Raw genomic sequence first — 18,774 nt, forward strand, 5'->3', positions numbered from 1 at the left:
TCAACTTCTTCAGCATTACTGGTTGGAGCATAGGCTTGGATTACCGTGATATTGAGTGGTTTGCCTTGGAGACGAACAGAGATCATTCTGTCGTTTTTGAGATTGTATCCAAGTACTGCATTTTGGACTCTTTTGTTGACTATGATGGCCTCTCCATTTCTTCTAAGGGATTCCTGCCCACAGTAGTAGATATAATGGTCATCTGAGTTAAATTCACCCATTCCAGTCCATTTTAGTTTGCTGCTTCATAGAATGTCGACATTCATTCTTGCCATCTCCTGTTTGACCACTTCCAATTTGCCTGATTCATGGACCTAACATTCCAGGTTCCTATGCAGTATTGCTCTTTACAGCATCGGACCTTGCTTCTATCACCAGTCATATCCACAACTCTTTATAGACAATGTTAATTGATTTATCTTTAAGCTCATGAATTCTTTCTTTTGCCTGCTCAGATCTGTTGCTGAGCCCCTCTAGTGAATTTTTCATGTCAGTTATTTTACTTTTCAACTCTACATAGTTATAAAATTAACTTGTAGAAAGTCTGTATCTGTATACATCTCTTGTTGGAACTTATATTAACCTTGAGCTCACAAAAAGGGGAAGGGAATGGCAACCAACTCCAGTTTTCTTGCCTGGAGAATTCTATGGATAGGCCATGAGGTTGCAAAGAGTCAGACACAGCTGAGAAACTAATGCACACACATACACAAAGGAACCATTACATCCCCCTTATTTGTACTTATGAATATCATACATTATTATTTTATTTTCTACATATTAAAATTTTAACCAGGACATAATTGTCAAGCACTGATAGTAGACACCCTAGTTACATTAGTGCACCAGGACTATTGTGGTGGCCTAAATTTTTAGCAGCTTTGTTTTATCCAAGAATATAATTTTCTTATTTCGGAAGTAAAGTGTTATTTTCTTACATGACTGAAAATACTTTACGCCTTTTTTTTTTTAAATAGAGACATTTATTTGGAGAATATTGCTAGCATATTCTCAGCCTCACCAGATATTAACAGTTCATCAGTTCAGGCAATAGAACAAGTCCTTGTGAGCTTCTTATAAGGAAACCCACAGCTTCCTCATCTGTTGTATTACTGGATGATTCATAATCCAAAATATGAGCCTTGGGGGCTTTTTCCTTAAAAGCGGAAGTAGGGAAAATATCTGAAGCAATGATGTTGACTTCCTTTTAAAAATGTTTTTTAATTTACGAAACTTTAACTGCATATTTCAGTCTTGTGGAATCTTTTGTGTTATTCTGACTGTCAATAAGAACCAGGGGGTTGTGTTGATGATTCTTGATGATTTCAGCAACACTTCCAAAGTACTAGAAAAAGAAAACACAGATGAATTATACATTGGAAGTTATATTAACCTTGAGCTCCACTACTCCCGTATTCTCCCACTCTTTCAAGTTATTCAAAGTTACTATTCCCAACTGACATTTTATCCAAAAAAGTTTAAATTAACAGAGGCCACAACCTTTGAGGTGTCAGACCCTGGCCATTCAACAAGATTAAAAACACAACTGACATCCTCAATTAGTATAACTACTTAGAGAAATTACTTTGTTATGTTTTAATATTTTGTTTTTTATTTAGCATCAAGTATAAAACTGTCATACATTGAATTTCTGTCTATCATTATAAAACATAGACTGTCTGTTATGTTGCATGTCTTAGATACAAGGATTGATGTAATAAATTAATCTTAGAATTTAGTGTCAAGAGAGTTATTTCCCAGATTAATTCATGTTTGTTTTTGTGTTCTTTAACAAGTAAGAAAAACTTTATAAACCCTCATATATCCATTTTTGCTTTAGCTCCTAATAAATTTAGAGCTCAGTTAGTGTCTAATTAATAATGGAATTTCATGCTAGGCTTTTACTATACATGCTTATTTTTCTGTATATCAATTTCTATCATCTATTGGTTTTAATTTAAGGCTATCGCAATATTTTTCTGAAAAGTAGTCAATGTTTTAAATGAAGGATATAATAAATGTAACATAGGCCATGAAATGATATGCATCAATTATACAAAAGTGCTACAAGTTCACAGTTATCAAATAAAGCCTTTTAGGGTCATTTTTTAAATAGTGATAATTGTTTTGCAACACTGCTATATAATTTAGCAATAATCATCAATTGATTTTCTTTTAGCTTTTCATATAAAGATAAACATCTAGAATAAAAAATGTTTAAAAGCCTTCATTAATTATTTGGATAACTTCCAAATATTATATATTAAATAAGTATTCAGAATACTAAATTTTTCAAATGAAACACCAGTTGTTTTCTAGGCAACTGGCTTCTGAATACTTGGTCAGGGAGGAGAGGTAAGAGACAGAGACTTTCAAGTACCTTTAGTCTTTATTTCTTACTTTCTCTTCAATCATTTCCCCCTCTTGTACTTGCCAGTGAATTTTTTATGATACTCATAAAGACATTCATTCTGTTTGTTTGGCACACCATATTGTTAAACTGAATACAGTTGGAGGTTAAATTGATGGACTAACAAACCAAGAAATGAAATAGCACAACCTCTTTGCAGTGAATTCCAAATGAAAGAGTGTGTTCTGAACCCAGGAAGTACGGGAGAGTGTTGCTATGCTTACACAAATAAGCATCTCACTCTGTCCTTATTCTCTTCTGAATATTTCTGAGTACTACGTTGTTGCAGTTTGGGGACTGAAATATTTGAAGTAAGGGGTTGAGCTGAGTTGAAATATTTGAAGTAAGGAGTGGAATTGAGGCCTTTTTGTGATATTTTTGTTATTTAAAATACTTTTAATATCCCATATTTAAGATATAGGCTTATACACATATTTCTGATTTAGTTGAATAAAGAATTGAGAATAACTTAGTTGCAGTTTCCCCTTGTCTTAGTCATTCAGTCGTGCCCGACTCTTTGTGACCCCATGGACTGCAGCCCACCAGGCTCCTCTGTCCATGAGATTTTCCAGGCAAGGGTACTGGAGTGAGTTGCCATTTCCTTCTCCAGGGGATCTTCCCAACCCAGGGATTGAACCCGGGTCTCCTGCACTGCAGGCAGATTCTTTACCAACTGAGCTATAAGGGAAGCCCTTTTTTCTGTCTACATTAAACTCAGTGTATTTGAAATAGTCACACAGGGACCGAAAAATGTGTTTGATAACTCAAAATCCATGGTCAATAAAATAAAGCAAATATATCATATCAAAGCAATAAAATACTCAACATGTAGCCACATAAAGCTGAAAAAAAGTTGCAAAAAACTTAATTATGTAGTTACTTTTTCTACCCCAAAATACTCAAACACAAACAGAATTTTTAAGATATCCACATGCTTCATATCATATAACCAAAGTTTTCATTTTTCAATTCAAATTTTCAGTATCTGTGACAAATAATCTTTTTATTACAGACAATTTACGTAAATGTTCTAAAGGACTGTCATACTTCTAGATGCTAGTATAATAATATGTGTTTATTTTAATATTCATAGGCCAGATATCTGGGTAGAGGGGTGATGCTCTGATGTATTCATTCTGGGATAGGGATGAAGATTCTTTAAGCCAAGAAGAATCATTGTTTACCAGAGTTTTCTAGCAGGACAAGGAAATCCAAAGCCCCACTAAGAGCTCAAAATTTATTTGAGAGTATTTCAGGACCACTAAAAAGGACAGCTCCTGCATCCACCTTTAAGCCTTTTACAGAAGTATTGGATTAGAAGAGAAATTACTGACCTCTTCACCAGTTTTCTTTCGGCCCAAAGCATACTGTTTTGTTGCTTCAATAAATCGCACAGGGATATTATATACTCTCTTATTAAAAAATACAACTAATGTATATGGCTGTTTGGAATCATGGCCAGAGCTCTTCCGAATAAGAAATGATCCATCCTGTTTATTAAAAGAATAATTAAGATTAGTGTTACTTGTATTTCCATAGGTTAAAAATCAGTTTATGAAAATACCTATATTATATTCAAAAGGTAATTATTTAGGTATATGATTTTTGTTACTGATTAGAACGTGTTTTATTTTCTAAGAAAATACTTCAGTAAAATATATACTTATAGAAAACTCTGAATGAGGTCAGTGCTAACTTTTTGAGGCATTGAAGAGACTATAAGGATCTGGAAATGTGTGAAGGGATACATTAAGGTCAAATCTAAGGAGCACTCTTGAACTAGGAACCATGTTCACAAGTTACCTATAAATAATAAAACATACCAGACAAATTCCATTCAAAAGCACTATAAGAAGAAAGCAGACATTGGGAACCAAAACATTTCAGCTGATAGCAAGTGGAACTCTGCTTAGTGTTATGTGGCAGCCTGGATGGGAGGGGAGTTTGGGTGAGAACGGATACATGTATATGTATCCATATATGTATATGTATGGCTGAGTCCCTTCACTGTTCACCTGTAACTATCACAACATTATTTGTTGATCAATTGTACCCCAATACAAAATACAAAGTTTTTATAAACTTTTATAAACTTTATACAAAATAAAAAAGTTTTGTAACATGGCATTCCAAATTTAATTAAATATCTTTAAAAATATTATCGAATCATAAATTCAAAAATTATGAACAAAAAGTGGACAAAAAACAGCAAGGAAAAATACAATGAGTTGATTAAACTCAGGAAAGAAGTTGAAGAGAAAGCAAAACTATATCAGAAATGAGGAAGAAATTAATTATAAGGAGGGCATGGCAACCCACTCCAGTATTCTTGCCTGGAGAATCCCCATGGACAGAGGAGTGTGGCAGTCCATGGGGCTGCAGAGAGTCGGACAAGCACACGTTATCAGGGTGACAACTGTGCCAATATAGGCTGCGGACAGAATACGAGATTTAAAACAGTCAGACCTTGTTTGATCTGTATAACGCCTCTTCAGCCGACTTTCGATCACAGGCACCAGCATACCATGGTTTACAGTGAACATCAGCTTCCTGTGAATGAGAAGGCATTGTTAAGCCTGAGATGGCACTTCAATGACGCTGTAGTTTCTGGGCACTAGAAACAAAGTTTGCATCACCAGAAAGATCTAACTAGATTTGGACCAGTAGTCTGAAAATGAGTTTTATGCTTCTTTTGCTCAGCTGCAAGGATTACATAATTTTCCCATTTGACCTTAGGGGCTAGACTTAATACTTGAACAAAAGAACTAAGTCCTGCCAGATTCCTGGACCATTTATTCCTTTCTCCTGATTAAGTTGCCATCTCCCTTTCTATTATGATCTTATTGTTGTGCTTTATGGACTGTTCTGTAATTTACAAAGCATGTTTATAAATATTATCTTATTTGATTCTTATTACCACTTTGAAGGCAAGATAAATACCTGCCATCATCCTTATTTTAAGTTTGAGAAAGCTTAGAGACTTGCCCTTTCTCTTTTTTTAAAACTGCTATTTTATGTGTTTTAATATCATATGCCTCCACAGATCTATTCTGAGAAAATCACATAGTTTAAATAGAATCTATGTGAGAGGGAGAACAATAAAAACAGCACACTTCTTTGCTAGTTTTGAAGAAGCACCAATGGTTATTTATGGCATCCAGAATACAAATTAGAATAAATGGAGCAAGGTCTTAACAATTGGGGGGAAAAATGTATTCTGTACCCATCAGCAAATGACAACTCACAAGCCAACTTAAAATAGAATCTGTTCTCAAGTTTCACTTCCAAATCTCTCTTGTAAGAAGGCATGCCCTTTCCTGCAGTTTATGAGTTCATTTCATACCTGTTCTGACAAACTGGAGTTAGATGAAAAGCTGGGTAGTGGGCCATCCACAGTTGGGCTTCCCCCTTCTGGAAATCCTGAAAGGGATTTGAAAAGTCAGTGGATCCTGTTATATCTCGATCAGTTACTATGCCTATACATCAACACTGTGCTGGGCGCTGCAAGGAGGGCACACACTGAAAAAAGAAAAATCACACACAGCAAAAAATCCTTAAGAGTAGTGCTTCTCAAAGTGTGGCCTGAGGACCCTGGGGATCCCCAAGATTCTTTCAGGGGATTTGCAAGGTCTTTTCTAAATACATATCTCTGTGAAGCCCGATTTTCTTCATATACTTCAACCAGTAAGACATACTGTAACAGGTTTAATGTAGATGCAGATTTGAGAATTTGGCTGTCTCTGTTACTGTAGGCATTTAAGAAATTTTAAAAGTGTAAAGCGACACCACTCTTCTCACTAAATCATTTTGTTTTTTTTTAAATATAATTTTTCATAGAAATATGTTACTTATATTAACATGTAATAAGTTTAATATTTTTTAAATGGGTTAATAAAATTTTTAAATGTCTTTAAATTAATATATTAAATATTACTAGAAAGAAACACATAAACCATAGTTCTTTGGGTCTGCAATGCTTTTAAGAGTGTTAGAATGGTCCTGAGGTCAAAGTGATTGAGAATTGCTGCCTTAAGTACAAACTCCATCTAAATGTGGAGACATGAAATGGAGAAAATACTTGGCTGTATTTATTCATTCAAAAGCTTCGGGAATATGCAGCAGTCAACAAAACAACAAAATATCCCTCCTTCCTCGAGCTTAAACTTTAATGGAGTGAGATAGGCAATAAAGACATAAGTAAACATACATATAATATTACAGAGACATAAGTGCTATGAAGAATAGACAGGGGAGCGGGTGACGGATAGCTTTGGGCAAGTAGTGTGTTTATATAGACAAGTCAGGGAGACCTCACTGAGGTGACACTTGGGTAAGATCTGCAGTTGGAGAGGGAGGAGGCATGTGTATAACTCAGGGAAGGATGTTCCAGGTATAGGAATCAGTGAATGCAAGGGCCTGGCAAATTTGAGGAATAGAGAGGGAGCCACTGTTCCTGGAATACAGTGAGAAAAGGGGAGAAGAATAAGAAACGAAGTCAGACAGGAGGTGGGGAAGGGGCAAAGTTTGTGGGACCCCTGGGACACTTAACATGACTTAAGCTTTAACAAACATGGCATGGGAAGCTTTTGGAGGGTTTTGAACAGAATAGTAAAATTGTCTGCCTGTCTTTTAATAAGGTCACTCTGGCTCCAGGGCTGAAAATAGAGAGAAAGTGGTAAGAACAAAGAGAGGAGACCAGTTGAGTGTTGCAAACCCAGACAGGAGATGATGGTGGCTTGCAGCACATACTATCAGTGGGAGTAGCAACAGTGATTGGATTCTGGACATACTTTGAAGGAACATTTGGAAAGAGTGTGAGGAAAGCAAGCGAGGAGTCGTGGGTGACTCTAAGGTTTTGAGCAGAGCAACCAGAGTCATCCTTTCTTAGTAGGGAAAGTCTGCAGGAAAAACAGGATTAGATGAACCAAGTGCTTCAGATAAAAGTGTCCTGGATTTTCAAAGGTGAGAGCCACCATTGTTAACAGGAGGGAGCAGTGTGGCAGGCCCAGCAAGGTTACATGTGAAGGAAGGCTGTCTTCTAACAGGTGGGGACAATATTCCCAGATGGGAGCAATATAAGAGGTGGTCATGTGCTTCTAAGGTACATAGTACAAGGTGGCTAAGGGTTTCCATGGTTTGGGCAGCTGAGGGAGTTCAAGGCTGATATTTTCTGATCCCTGGATATGTGCTAGTCCTGTTCTGTTTTCCAAGTCTCAGCTCATTTCCCCCTCACATCTGCCCTATGTAGGAGGAGCTTTCAGACCCTGTTTTATAGATCAGGTCTTCCCTGGCCACTGTAGCCTTCACTGCCTCCAATCCTGTCTGTGCCCAACCCCTGACACTTTACTTCATTTTTCTTTATGGTGCATTAGCATTTACCTGATACCGTATGACTTATCTAGTTGTTTATTTTTCCTATCTCCTCCAGTAGAATAGAAGCTCCATAAGGGAGGGACTCATTTGTTTTGCTCACTGCTGTAGCCCCTATGTCTAGAATCAGTTCAGTTCAGTTGCTCAGTCATGTCCGACTCTTTGCAACCCCACAAACTGCAGCACACCAGGCCTCCCTGTCCATCACCAACCCCCAGAGTTTACTCAAACTCATGTCCATTGAGTCAGTGATGCCATCCAACCATCTCACCCTCTGTTGTCCCCTTCTCCTCCTGCCCTCAATCTTTCCCAGTATCAGGGTCTTTTCAAATGAGTCAGTTCTTCACATCAGGGGGCCAAAGAATTGGAGTTTCAGCTTCAGCATCAGTACTTCCAATGAATATTCAGGACTGATTTCCTTTAGGATTGACTGGTTTGATCTCCTTGCTGTCCAAGGGATTCTCAAGAGTCTTCTCCAACACCAGAGTTTGAAAGCATCAATTCTTTGGCCCTCAGCTTTCTTTATAGTCCAACTCTCATATCCATACATGACTACTGGAAAAACCATAGCCTTGACTAGATGGACCTTTGTTGGCAAAGTAATGTCTCTGCTTTTTAATATACTGTCTAGGTTGGTCATGACTTTTCTTCCAAGGAGCAAGTGTCTTTTAATTTCATGGCTGCAGTCACCATCTACAGTGATTACGGAGCCCCCCAAAATAAAGTCTCTCACTGTTTCCATTGTTTCCCCATCTATTTGCCATGAAGTGATGGGACCAGATGACATGATCTTAGTTTTCTGAATGTTGAGTGTCTAGAATAGTGCCTGGCATATGGCAATGGTCAATAAGTATTTGTCAATTGAAAGAATGACTTGGGTTAAAAAACAGTAAAGGGTATAATAAAACTTTACATAGTAAAAAAAAAAATTCTATAACTACACCATTTCACTTTGTGTTCAGAATTTTAGAAAAGTTATATTTTGTTTCATTTATTTAAAATGAATCAACATCCAGTTAAAACCTAGTAAACAGATTTATGTTTATTTAAACACATGTAAATTTTGTGTACAGTAATTATTCTCTTTATTTAAATGTATCAGATGAATACTTTGGAATATTTTTCAAATTATTCACATCAGGAAGGGTTTTGTTTTGTGTTTTCATTTTTTTCCCTACATTAAGTAGAAAGCAAATCGAGATTTAGGTAATTGTGTTCTGTGAGCCTGACTTCATATATTTTTAGGGTATTGTATTATTTGCCTTGGGAAAATTATTCAGATATTTACTAAATCTTCTTTTCAGGGTACCTTTTATAGATACATTTTATAATCATTAAAAAGTATTTTAGATTTAATTTAAATATCATTTATTGAAAACCTTCTATGTACCAGGCACAACATGTTGTTTTACTTAATCATTTTATTTTGAAAATAGTTATATTGTTGTTGTGAAAAAAATTAAATAAATTATGATCAGTAAAATAATCAAAACTAAAAATGAAAAAGGTAAGAATGATCCCAAATCTATTTACTTTTCAGAACATCTCTATGAAATAAGTATTCTTGGCCCCATTTTACAGATGAGGAAACAAGCTGGAGAGGATACTAAGATACTCCACTGGAAGAGGCAGTATTTCCCTGGACCCCTGGGTGGAGACATGAAGAGTTAGCTCACACAATACTTGATATTGCTCTTCATGACTTCATTGTACTTACTTGGCAGAGGTATAGGTTTTTGATGAACTGCCCTGAAAAGAAGAAATTCAGATTAATTAAAGGGCAATGCACAAGATGAATAAGTTTGACTTTTTGTTTGCACTGAAGATACTCAGAACAGGTGCATCACAAAGGATCAATAGGAAGAAACAATAAAACATATTTAAAAACAGGAGAGGCACTACAACCTTCAAGAGAAGTAGGATTATTCCCTTTAGTTTCTTTAAAAGAAGGAGGCTTAGCTTGTGTTAGATTTGACTTCAGTCTAATCATTAACTGAAATATTAGTTAAGTCTCTGTGATTCTAAGCAGTTCTTTTAAAGTTGTTGCCTACTTAACATTTTTTAAAAATTTATTTGCAAAGCAATGAACTACCAAATCTTTACTGACCACTATAAGCCAGTGTTTCTGTGCAATATGACAATGCAGGTGTTAAAGAAACTCGTTTTTAAAGGAAAAGATTCTTACTTCGGGGCAGGAGGAGGAAACACCGGTGACTGCATATTTTCTTGTCTGTGACTAGATCCCCGGTGGCGTTCAGCAGGTATAGGTTTTTCTGCATTAAGAAAAGATCATATTAGGATTAGAGCCAAATGTCTATCCCCATGCCCAAACCCAGTATCAACTGAGAAGAACTGAGTTTGGTCAAATGTCTTCCCATGAGCAAGTCTTTCACCAAGAAGCTCTGAAGCCATGAAGTTTGCTCAGAGTTGTGCTTACTTCCTGTAGAGGCTCACCCTGAGGCTTCACTATCACTCCAAGCTCCCTGCTCAGCAGGCATGGAGGACTATAAGGCATGGAAGGATAGCAAGCCAAAAGCATCAAAGGAAAGGCAGAAGAAAGCAAGACAACAGGAAAAGAGTCTGGAGGAAAGATGTGGGAAATGCTGGAAAAGACCCAGTGGAGCAATGAAAGCAGACAGGTGAGTCGTAATGCACCTTCAGAAAATATCTACCATCCATCGTCAGAGACAGGTATGCCCATGTTAACTCAGGAAATGGTAGCTTTTAACATTGAGTACCTTCAAGTGTGGAATTAGATGGGTACAGAGCTTTTGTTTCTATGTAGTGTTTTAGGTCTTGATATTATGAATGATTCTTCTGGTTTTTTCCTCCCAGTATTTTTCAAATTCAAATTTTTTTAAAATGGGAAAGTTCTAATAGAAAGTATACATGGTTATGATAAAGAAAAGGAAGCATCTGAAGGTGTACTAAGAAGATAGATATTTGAACTCAGGAAACATTGTTTTGAAAACTTAGCACAAGAACTTGTTCAAACAAACAGATTTTTTTAAATTTTCATTACTTAACTTAGCCATTAATTCTGAGACATGTGAATGGTTCTAAATCAGTCTGCACACCTATGTAAGGTTGTGGTACAGTTTCTGGCAAGCCATATCTGTCTACAGACAGGCAGGTTTGGGGCATGTCTACTGCACAGATGTAGCTTGGCAAGCCCAGCTACTTGGCAAGATCAGCTACTCCTGATCAGCTTTGCTACTCGCTACTCGTGGCAAAGTAAAGACTGTTCTGTTTAAAAAGTGAGTTTTATGTTTACAATTGCCTTATAAATAATGAAAGAAATTTAGAAATATATTTGTATACAAATTTTTAATCAAAATAACTTTTAGAGGACATGTTCTTCCATCAAAGTAATAGAGATTTACCTTCGCAAACACTTGAGGCATTCTGTTGAGAGGCAACTGGAGTCTATTAATAAAAAAAAGGATAAGGACCTTCAATACAGTGGTATGTGGAAATAAAAGTCAAGACAATATTATTAAAATAAATACTGGGGAGAGTATTTCTTTGATGCGTGGCTTTTCTTTCAATGACAAGAACAACCATTAAAAACACACAGTCCCCAGCTCAACCTTTGCATCACGTGATGATGGACTGGAAGTGTGTCATGGAAGGAGCAGTGTCACTTTGGTGACAGTCTGTCAGCAGGGCTGGTAGAATGCATGGCCCCCAGCAGCTGGCTGGGCAGTCGCGCCTGTGCAGTGGAAATCTGGCATCTGGCTTAGGTCTCAGAACCCCACCATCTTGGTGTCTGTGGTTGTAACTGTCAGACTACAGTGTAGATACTAGGTCAAGATGGGCTTCCTTAAATAGTGGGCTGGCTCAGGTTCTCCACGTTCTGGCCAGAATATGAGCGTAGTCAGGGCTGTGTGCCTGATGTACAGTTGTCGGTCATTAGCTCCCAGACCAGCGGGTGGGAAAGCAGACCCAGGGTCTCCCAAGGGGAAGGCAGAGGTCACAAGAGGCAGGGAGCCTGGCCTCTGCAGCCACTTACTCCGTGAAGCCACAGGCTTCCTGGAAGATGGGACCCTCCCATCTTCCCTGCCTAACCGAGGATTCCAAGATTGTCTTGGACTGTCCAGGCAGCAACAAGCTTGCTGTGTCCTCTTAGCTGAAAGCACTGTCAAGTTTAAATAAACGGATAAGAATGAACAATGCAGGAAATATGAAGCACATTTAAATGCCGAATTAACTTACTGTCTTCGGTGGCATAGCTGTTTTCTTCCTGGGGGATAAAAAGAGATTGACTTTGTTAAAACACAGCAGAGATAAAGAGGAGCTGATGACTTATCATTTTACTCTCAAATATAAACTAGAATATTGAAAGTGATACAAGTGTGTAAGAAGACGATCCATGAAGGGCAGAGAGGGGCAGAAACAGGATTCAGTCATGATCTTCTGAACCTCAGATAGCGTCCGCTGACAGATGGCCATGGGGTTAATGGGTATATACAGGAGAGCCAGTTGCCAGGGAGTCAAGATAACTGAGCTCTTGTTCCAGTTCTACAACTAATGACTCTGTGATCTCAGACCTCTCTCTTGGCTATGAGGGCCAGTCTGAACTTTAGTTTCCTCATCTGTAATGTAAGGACCACAAACAGTATTTTCAAAGGTACATGCAGATCCCTCCCTTCCCCTGACAGCACCCCAGGGCTGCTGTCAGGGGAAGGAGGGTGAAGACGTGAGGGTGACCCAGCAGATGTGTTTGCAGCCAGTGCCTCCCCATGCAGTGTCCCTCCAGCTTCTGGTGACTCCTCTCTACTGGACATCTGCCTAGAATTTCACTCCAAATAGATAAACCCAAGACAAATGACATGTCTGAAAACCACTGTGACCTCTGGTCCTGAGGGTTCTTACGTGAGCTAACATACCAGTTTGTCTTAGTTCAGTAGAGATTGGACTCTAATGTTGCACAATGTGCTTAGTTGCTCAGTCGTTTCTGAGTCTTTCTGACCCCATGATCTGTAGCTTGCCAGGCTCACCCATCCGTGGGGATTCTCCAGGCAAGAATACTGGAGTAGGTTGCCATGCCCTCCTCCGGGGGATCGTCCCAATCCAGGGATCAAACCCAGGTCTGCATTACAGGCAGATTCTTTACCATCTGAGCCACCAGGGAAGCTAAGGCTTTATAATTGTCTTTTGCATTTATTCTAAATACTGGCTTTCTCTCTATCTCTCACTTTGTTTCGGCTGAGAGCTGGAAGATTGGGGGAAAGATACTAACAATTCCCAAGTGCCTCTAAGACACCTGTTATTGGGTTAGACTATTCACATGTTACTTAAACCTCACACTGTCCTTTTTAAATGGGTATTTTTATTACATTTTAGAGATTAGGAGACTAAGTAACTTGTCTGAAATCATAAAACTGAAAGAGAGGTGTGCAGAGTTTTGCTTAATAAACCCCTGAAATTAAAAGCTCCTTTGCTTAACTCAAAGGCAGAATTAAGACTGTAACCATGCAGGCCAACCTTGGACAGATTTAAGTGTACTTTTAAAATAGCCTATTGAGCCAATATGACATTATTGGGTTGCTGTTTGTAGTATTAACACATTACAATATTCACCCAACAGTTTACAAAGTTCTCCTAAGTTCAATGAGAAAGAATGACCTCTGATCTCCATTTTGAAAGGAACCTTAGCAGTGTTGCTTTGGCTGAACATCCAGTGCATGTTGCTCTGCGTAAACATTTGTTCACAGATCACTAACTACTTGGAAGAGTTAGCCAAGGAATAGAAAGTAGGAATGAAACCTGCTTGTGGGTCTTAAAATTATTCAAGCTCTGGAGCTTCTGTTTTGTAGAGCACAAGTCAGTGAGCTCAAGATTTAACTGACAGCTCATGGGGAGGAAAGACTACTAGTTTTTGATGTCAGCAGGGGCACCCGAAGTCCAACTTCAAGCATGCCTTGGATATGGAGATGAGTAGGGCAGAAGGGTCTCATTTCCACACTCCAGGAACACAGCTATTGTAATGTTAGATGTGCCTGCATCTGAGCTTGGGCATGTGTGCTCTTCTGGATGGAAATAGCAGAAAGACACCTGCCCCGCTTTGGCCCCCAGATACTCAGGCAGGACTCCTTTGTGGGTTCCAGGCAGGCTGCTCACAGCAGTGATAGAGACCAGTCACTTAAATAACAGAAAGTTGTTTCTCTGCAACAGGAACTTACCCAGCCCTGGGCAGTGGGGATGGCGCAGCAGGTAAAGAAGTTGACTTGGAGTCCCAGGCTCCACTCTTGCGACCTGCACAGACATATCCAGAGGTCAGTCTCTGGTCCTGATGGCACAGTGAGCTGGCCTTGCTGGCAGGCTCCAAAAGACACGCTCATTTTTTGTTACTTTCAGTTAAGTATATATAAGTAGTTACGTTGAAGTTTGGGGTGGGGGGGGTACCTATCATAGGCAAAGGTAATGAAATACTTTTTTAAATGCCAGTTTGTAAGCTCAGAACTGGGGTGTTAATTAGGAACTCCCATCCTAACATTGCTAAATGACCTCTCCTTGTCCCTGTGGCACAAGTTAAGAACCTCTGATTCTGTGGGCTCAGTGAGAGCTCACAAGGGTTCATATGGGAGGGGGTTCACACTTGCATCTAAAATCCCTGCACATATGTGCACACCAGAAATGCCCAGAGCCAGAGGGGCACAGACCTGCCACTCCTGGTCACACCTAGAGATACCAATCATTCCTAACTGTGCACACTTACATAGTACACACACCTCACCTCACATTTGGAGGACACTTATTCATTCATCTCTGCATTCTCAGGGCCTTCACCCATTGCACAAATAGACACATTGAGAGAAGCAGCAAGCTGTAACCGAAATCTCGTCTTCTGAAGCCACAAAAGGGACCCAGAAGGCCTTGTCCACCGTGCCCACTTCCCCTCTCCCTACCTGACCATCATTACGAGAGTGGAAGGTGAGAGACTGGCAGAGATTCACTCCCGGGACAGGGAGCAGGCCTGGAAGGGGAGAGGCCAGGGCTGAGCCAGCACCCCTCAGCATCTCCTGGCTGCCTGCTCTCAGGCTGATATTCGTCTGCGTGGACATTACTGCTCAGGGACGTGAAGGCCCTCTATCGAATTAAGTTGAACTGAATAAATATTTTAATTAAGGACCTACAACATTTACAAGTTCACAGTTCTTAATGGACTTAAAGGAGATACGCTATAAATGTAGGTTGGACTTGCCCTCAGTATGTATTATTTGAGTTTGCAAGATAAAGCACACATAAGTAAACGGTGAGGGGATAATCAATTACTAAGAATTATTGAGAACCTTGTATGTGTAAAGCACTTGGAGGTACTATGTTAGTTGCTGTGGAAGAGCCAAGCAGTAAATGTAGGCCTCTGCCTTCTCAGAATTTACAAGGGAAGACAAAGGCACCCCATGCCACCTCGTCAGACAGGACCACCTATTCCAAACACAAGAAAGGGGGAAAGGCCTTGAAAAGTATTAAATGCAGACATCATAAAGTTCATTCTCATGTACTTCACTAGAAAGTCCTTCAGGCTCTCACTCAGAGCCCATTGACTCTTTTTCTACACACAGTCCTTACAAAAGGGCTAATTTCCATAAGCTTTCACCAGCGGCATCTGTAAAAGGAGAGGCCCCTCCCATGTAACTCTTACCTGGATGTAACCCAACCCTGACGTGATTTTTTAAAACACTTTGAAAAAGAAGTTACACTTGAAATTTTTAACATTTCCTGTGGCAATAAACTGCAATATCAACTGAATATGTAGTAGTATGAGTCTTGTGTTTGAGTGGTATGAGTCCTAATGAAACTGTGTTTCATTAGCTAGGGCATCAAGTTGATATTGCTCTTCAAATTCTCAATATTTAAGATTGACATTGTGAGTGGGAGGTGCTTTCTTTGTGAAATACCCTTGTCTTGACTACCTAAATTTCAAGGGACTTTTACACATTCATAAGTTCAAAAGTCACAGCTCTGCTGTTTTTTCCTTATTGAATATGCTATAAATGAAGGCGTTTGCAGTTAAGGTGAGATTTGCCTACAGCCAAGGGGGAAAAGAAAAAATTGACATTGTGAAAATACCCTTGGCTACTCATAGATGTTGATGGAAGGTTTTGGTGAAGAGATTAAAAAAAAAAAAAAAAAAAAAAAAACCTGCGTGAAAAATAAAGAAGTAGAAAGAAATCTAAGTCAGAATTTCCTCCCAGCAGTCCCCTCTCTTTTTAAAAGCCAAGGGGTCACTTGGCCTGGGCATGTTATTGTTGTCTTATCTACTGTCTGGCTTCTCTACTAAGCTTCCCTTTCTTTCATATCTGCAAACAGCCAGACAACGTCTTCCTTTCCCCTTCCCTCCTCATAAATAACTCCTGTGATCAAAGGAGAGGGAGGGGCAGGTTGGCTGTCCTCGGTGCCGGTGGAGTCCAGTATGAGCGCTGGCCTTGCATCAGGAAGACACAGCTCCAGTTGTTTCTCTGCCACCAAATTGGCTATGTGACCTCTTACAAGTCACCACTCCTTAGCTTACCCATCTGTGAGATGGGAATGCCACTAGCTACTTTATCTAACACAGAGTTGTTGTGCTTAGGTAATAGGGTAACAATCCCCATGGCCCAGCAGGTAAAGAATCCACCTGCAATGCAGGAGATGCCGGAGACTAGGGTTTGATCCCTGAGTTGGGAAGATCCCCTGGAGGAGGGCATGGCAATTCACTCCAGTATTCTTGCCTGGAGAATCCCATGGACAGAGGAGCCTGGTGGATTACAGTCCATGGGGTCGCAAAAAGTTGGACACGACCGAAGCAACTTAGCACACACACGCATGAACATGTAGAGAATTAACCAGATTCTCAGCTGGTGCTGTATGTGCATGCTCAGTTGCTTCAGTCATGTCCGACTCTTTGCAACCCCATAGACTGTAGCCCTTTGTCCCATGGACAGAAGAGCCTGGTGGGCTACAGTCCATGGGGTTGCAAAGAGTCGGACATGACTTAGCAGCTGGGCAATCACTAAGCAAAGTAAAATTATTGCTGGAAAGGGATTGAAAGTATTTGATGGTCAAAAACATTGAGTAAAGTGAAAGGAGTGAGATGGAAAAGACTACACATTAATATATGACTCCATCTGTATGAATGTTCATAAAAGATAACTCTATAGCAACAGATGGAGAAGGCAATGGCACCCCCACTCCAGTACTCTTGCCTGGAAAATCCCATGGATGGAGGAGCCTGGTAGGCTGCAATCCATGGGGTTGTTAAGAGTCGGGCACAACTGAGTGACTTCACTTTCACTTTTCACTTTCAGGCATTGGAGAAGGAAATGGCAGCCCACTCCAGTTATTCTTGCCTGGAGAATCCCAGGCACAGGGAAGCCTGGTGGGCTGCTGTCTATGGGGTCGCTAGGCGACTTAGCAGCAGCAGCAGCAGCATAGCAACAGAAAGCAGATCAGAATACCCAGGGCTGAGCATGGGAACATCATTGAACAAAAATGGGCACCAAGGCTCTTTTTTTTTTTCCCAAGGCTCTTTTGGAGTTGGGGTGAACATGGTAAATTTCTAAAATGGATTGTAGTGTTGGTTACCAAACTCTGTAATTGTAATGATTTACCAAAACCATTGTAAAATGAATGAGTTTTATGACTTATGCTAGTTATAACTCATAAAGGATCTCAGTAAATATGATTATTGCTATTTTCATCTTATCCTCTTGTTATCAACCACTGCAGTGTCTCTAGATGCTGGGCACTGGGCCAGGTACTTCACATGTGTCACTTCTGAGCCTCCCATAAGATCCAAGGAAGTGAACAGGGGCTCAGAGAGGTTAAGGGGAAGGTCCATTGCTGAAAACTAAGGTTATTCATGTTGAAAGCCTAGGCAGGCAGTATCCTCTCCAGTCAAAATCTCATAATGTTCTCCTGGGGGCATGACTGGGCTGTCAGACTCACTTGCTGCTTCTCCCTGTTGTGGGGAAAGATTAGTGAAATAGAGGGGTGCTTTTGTGGATGCCCATGGGAGGATACAGAATAACTCCTCCAAGGCCAGTGATGCTTCCTGTCACTCTGGCTGAAGTCAGACCCCTGGGCATGGCTGGGGAGGGACAACATCATACCCTCCTTACTGCCAGGATCCCCACTTCCTGGTAAAGCTGAATTCTTGGTTGGAAAATTCCAAGGCAGAAATGGGGGATGCAGTAGAGGGAGATGTGTCCAAAAGCATACTAACCAAAGAGAAAAATCAGCTCTGTTTAAATCACAGTGAGCAAAAAGTTATGCTAATTTAAAATTATTTATTTATTTATTTAGCTTCGCTAGGTCTTAGTTGCGGAATGTAAGATCTTCAGTTATGGCATGCGAAATCTTTAGTTGCGGTATATGGGATCTAGTTCCCTGACCAGGGATCAAACCTAGGCCCCCTGCACTAGGAGGTCAGAGTCTTAGGCACTGGATCGCCAGGGAAGTTCCTATGTTAATGTTCGATTTAACAGCACAGGCTTTGCATAAGCTGCTGGTTACTAAGTTTTCTTAACTGGGAAAACAATTTACCCTTAGTTTTTCCTTCAACCACATTTATTTTATACTGTTCATACTGTTCACGGGATTCTCAAAGGAAGAATGCTGAATGGTTTGCCATTCCCTTCTCCAGTGAACCACATTTTGTCAGAACTCTCTACCATGATCCATCTGTCTTGAGTGACTCTACATGGCATCACTCATAGTTTCATTGAGTTAGACAAGAGTGAACATTGACATTTTAGGAATCAGTGAACTAAAATGGACTGGAATAGGCAAATTTAATTCAGATGACCATTATATCTACTACTGTGTGCAGCAATGCCTTAGAAAATGGAGTAGCCTTCATAGTCAAAGGGGTACCCTGGTGGCTCAGAGGTTAAAGCATCTGCCTGCAATGTGGGAAACCCTGGGTCAGGAAAATCCCCTGGAGAAGGAAATGGCAACTCACTCCAGTATTCTTGCCTGGAGAATCACATGGAGGGAGGAGCCTGGTA

The 18,774-nt window shown here is 39.8% G+C and overlaps 1 protein-coding gene across 1 annotated transcript in view; it reads right to left on the bottom strand.

Annotated features, from left to right (window-relative positions):
- Positions 1-811: 811 nt before the first annotated feature.
- BLNK (B cell linker) overlaps positions 812-18,774 on the bottom strand; it is a 79,541-nt gene continuing 61,578 nt past the window's right edge. The window contains exons 9-17 of the mRNA XM_065920053.1: positions 13,966-14,038; positions 11,996-12,023; positions 11,164-11,206; positions 9,966-10,053; positions 9,498-9,529; positions 5,754-5,830; positions 4,877-4,960; positions 3,745-3,900; positions 812-1,345 (exon numbers count right to left, since the gene is read on the bottom strand). Of these exons, the coding sequence (XP_065776125.1) occupies positions 1,226-1,345; positions 3,745-3,900; positions 4,877-4,960; positions 5,754-5,830; positions 9,498-9,529; positions 9,966-10,053; positions 11,164-11,206; positions 11,996-12,023; positions 13,966-14,038 (701 nt within the window). The 3' untranslated portion in view covers positions 812-1,225. The remainder of the gene's footprint in view (positions 1,346-3,744; positions 3,901-4,876; positions 4,961-5,753; positions 5,831-9,497; positions 9,530-9,965; positions 10,054-11,163; positions 11,207-11,995; positions 12,024-13,965; positions 14,039-18,774) is intronic.

Source organism: Muntiacus reevesi, chromosome 2, assembly GCF_963930625.1.
Source record: "Muntiacus reevesi chromosome 2, mMunRee1.1, whole genome shotgun sequence".
Taxonomy (NCBI): domain Eukaryota; kingdom Metazoa; phylum Chordata; class Mammalia; order Artiodactyla; family Cervidae; genus Muntiacus; species Muntiacus reevesi.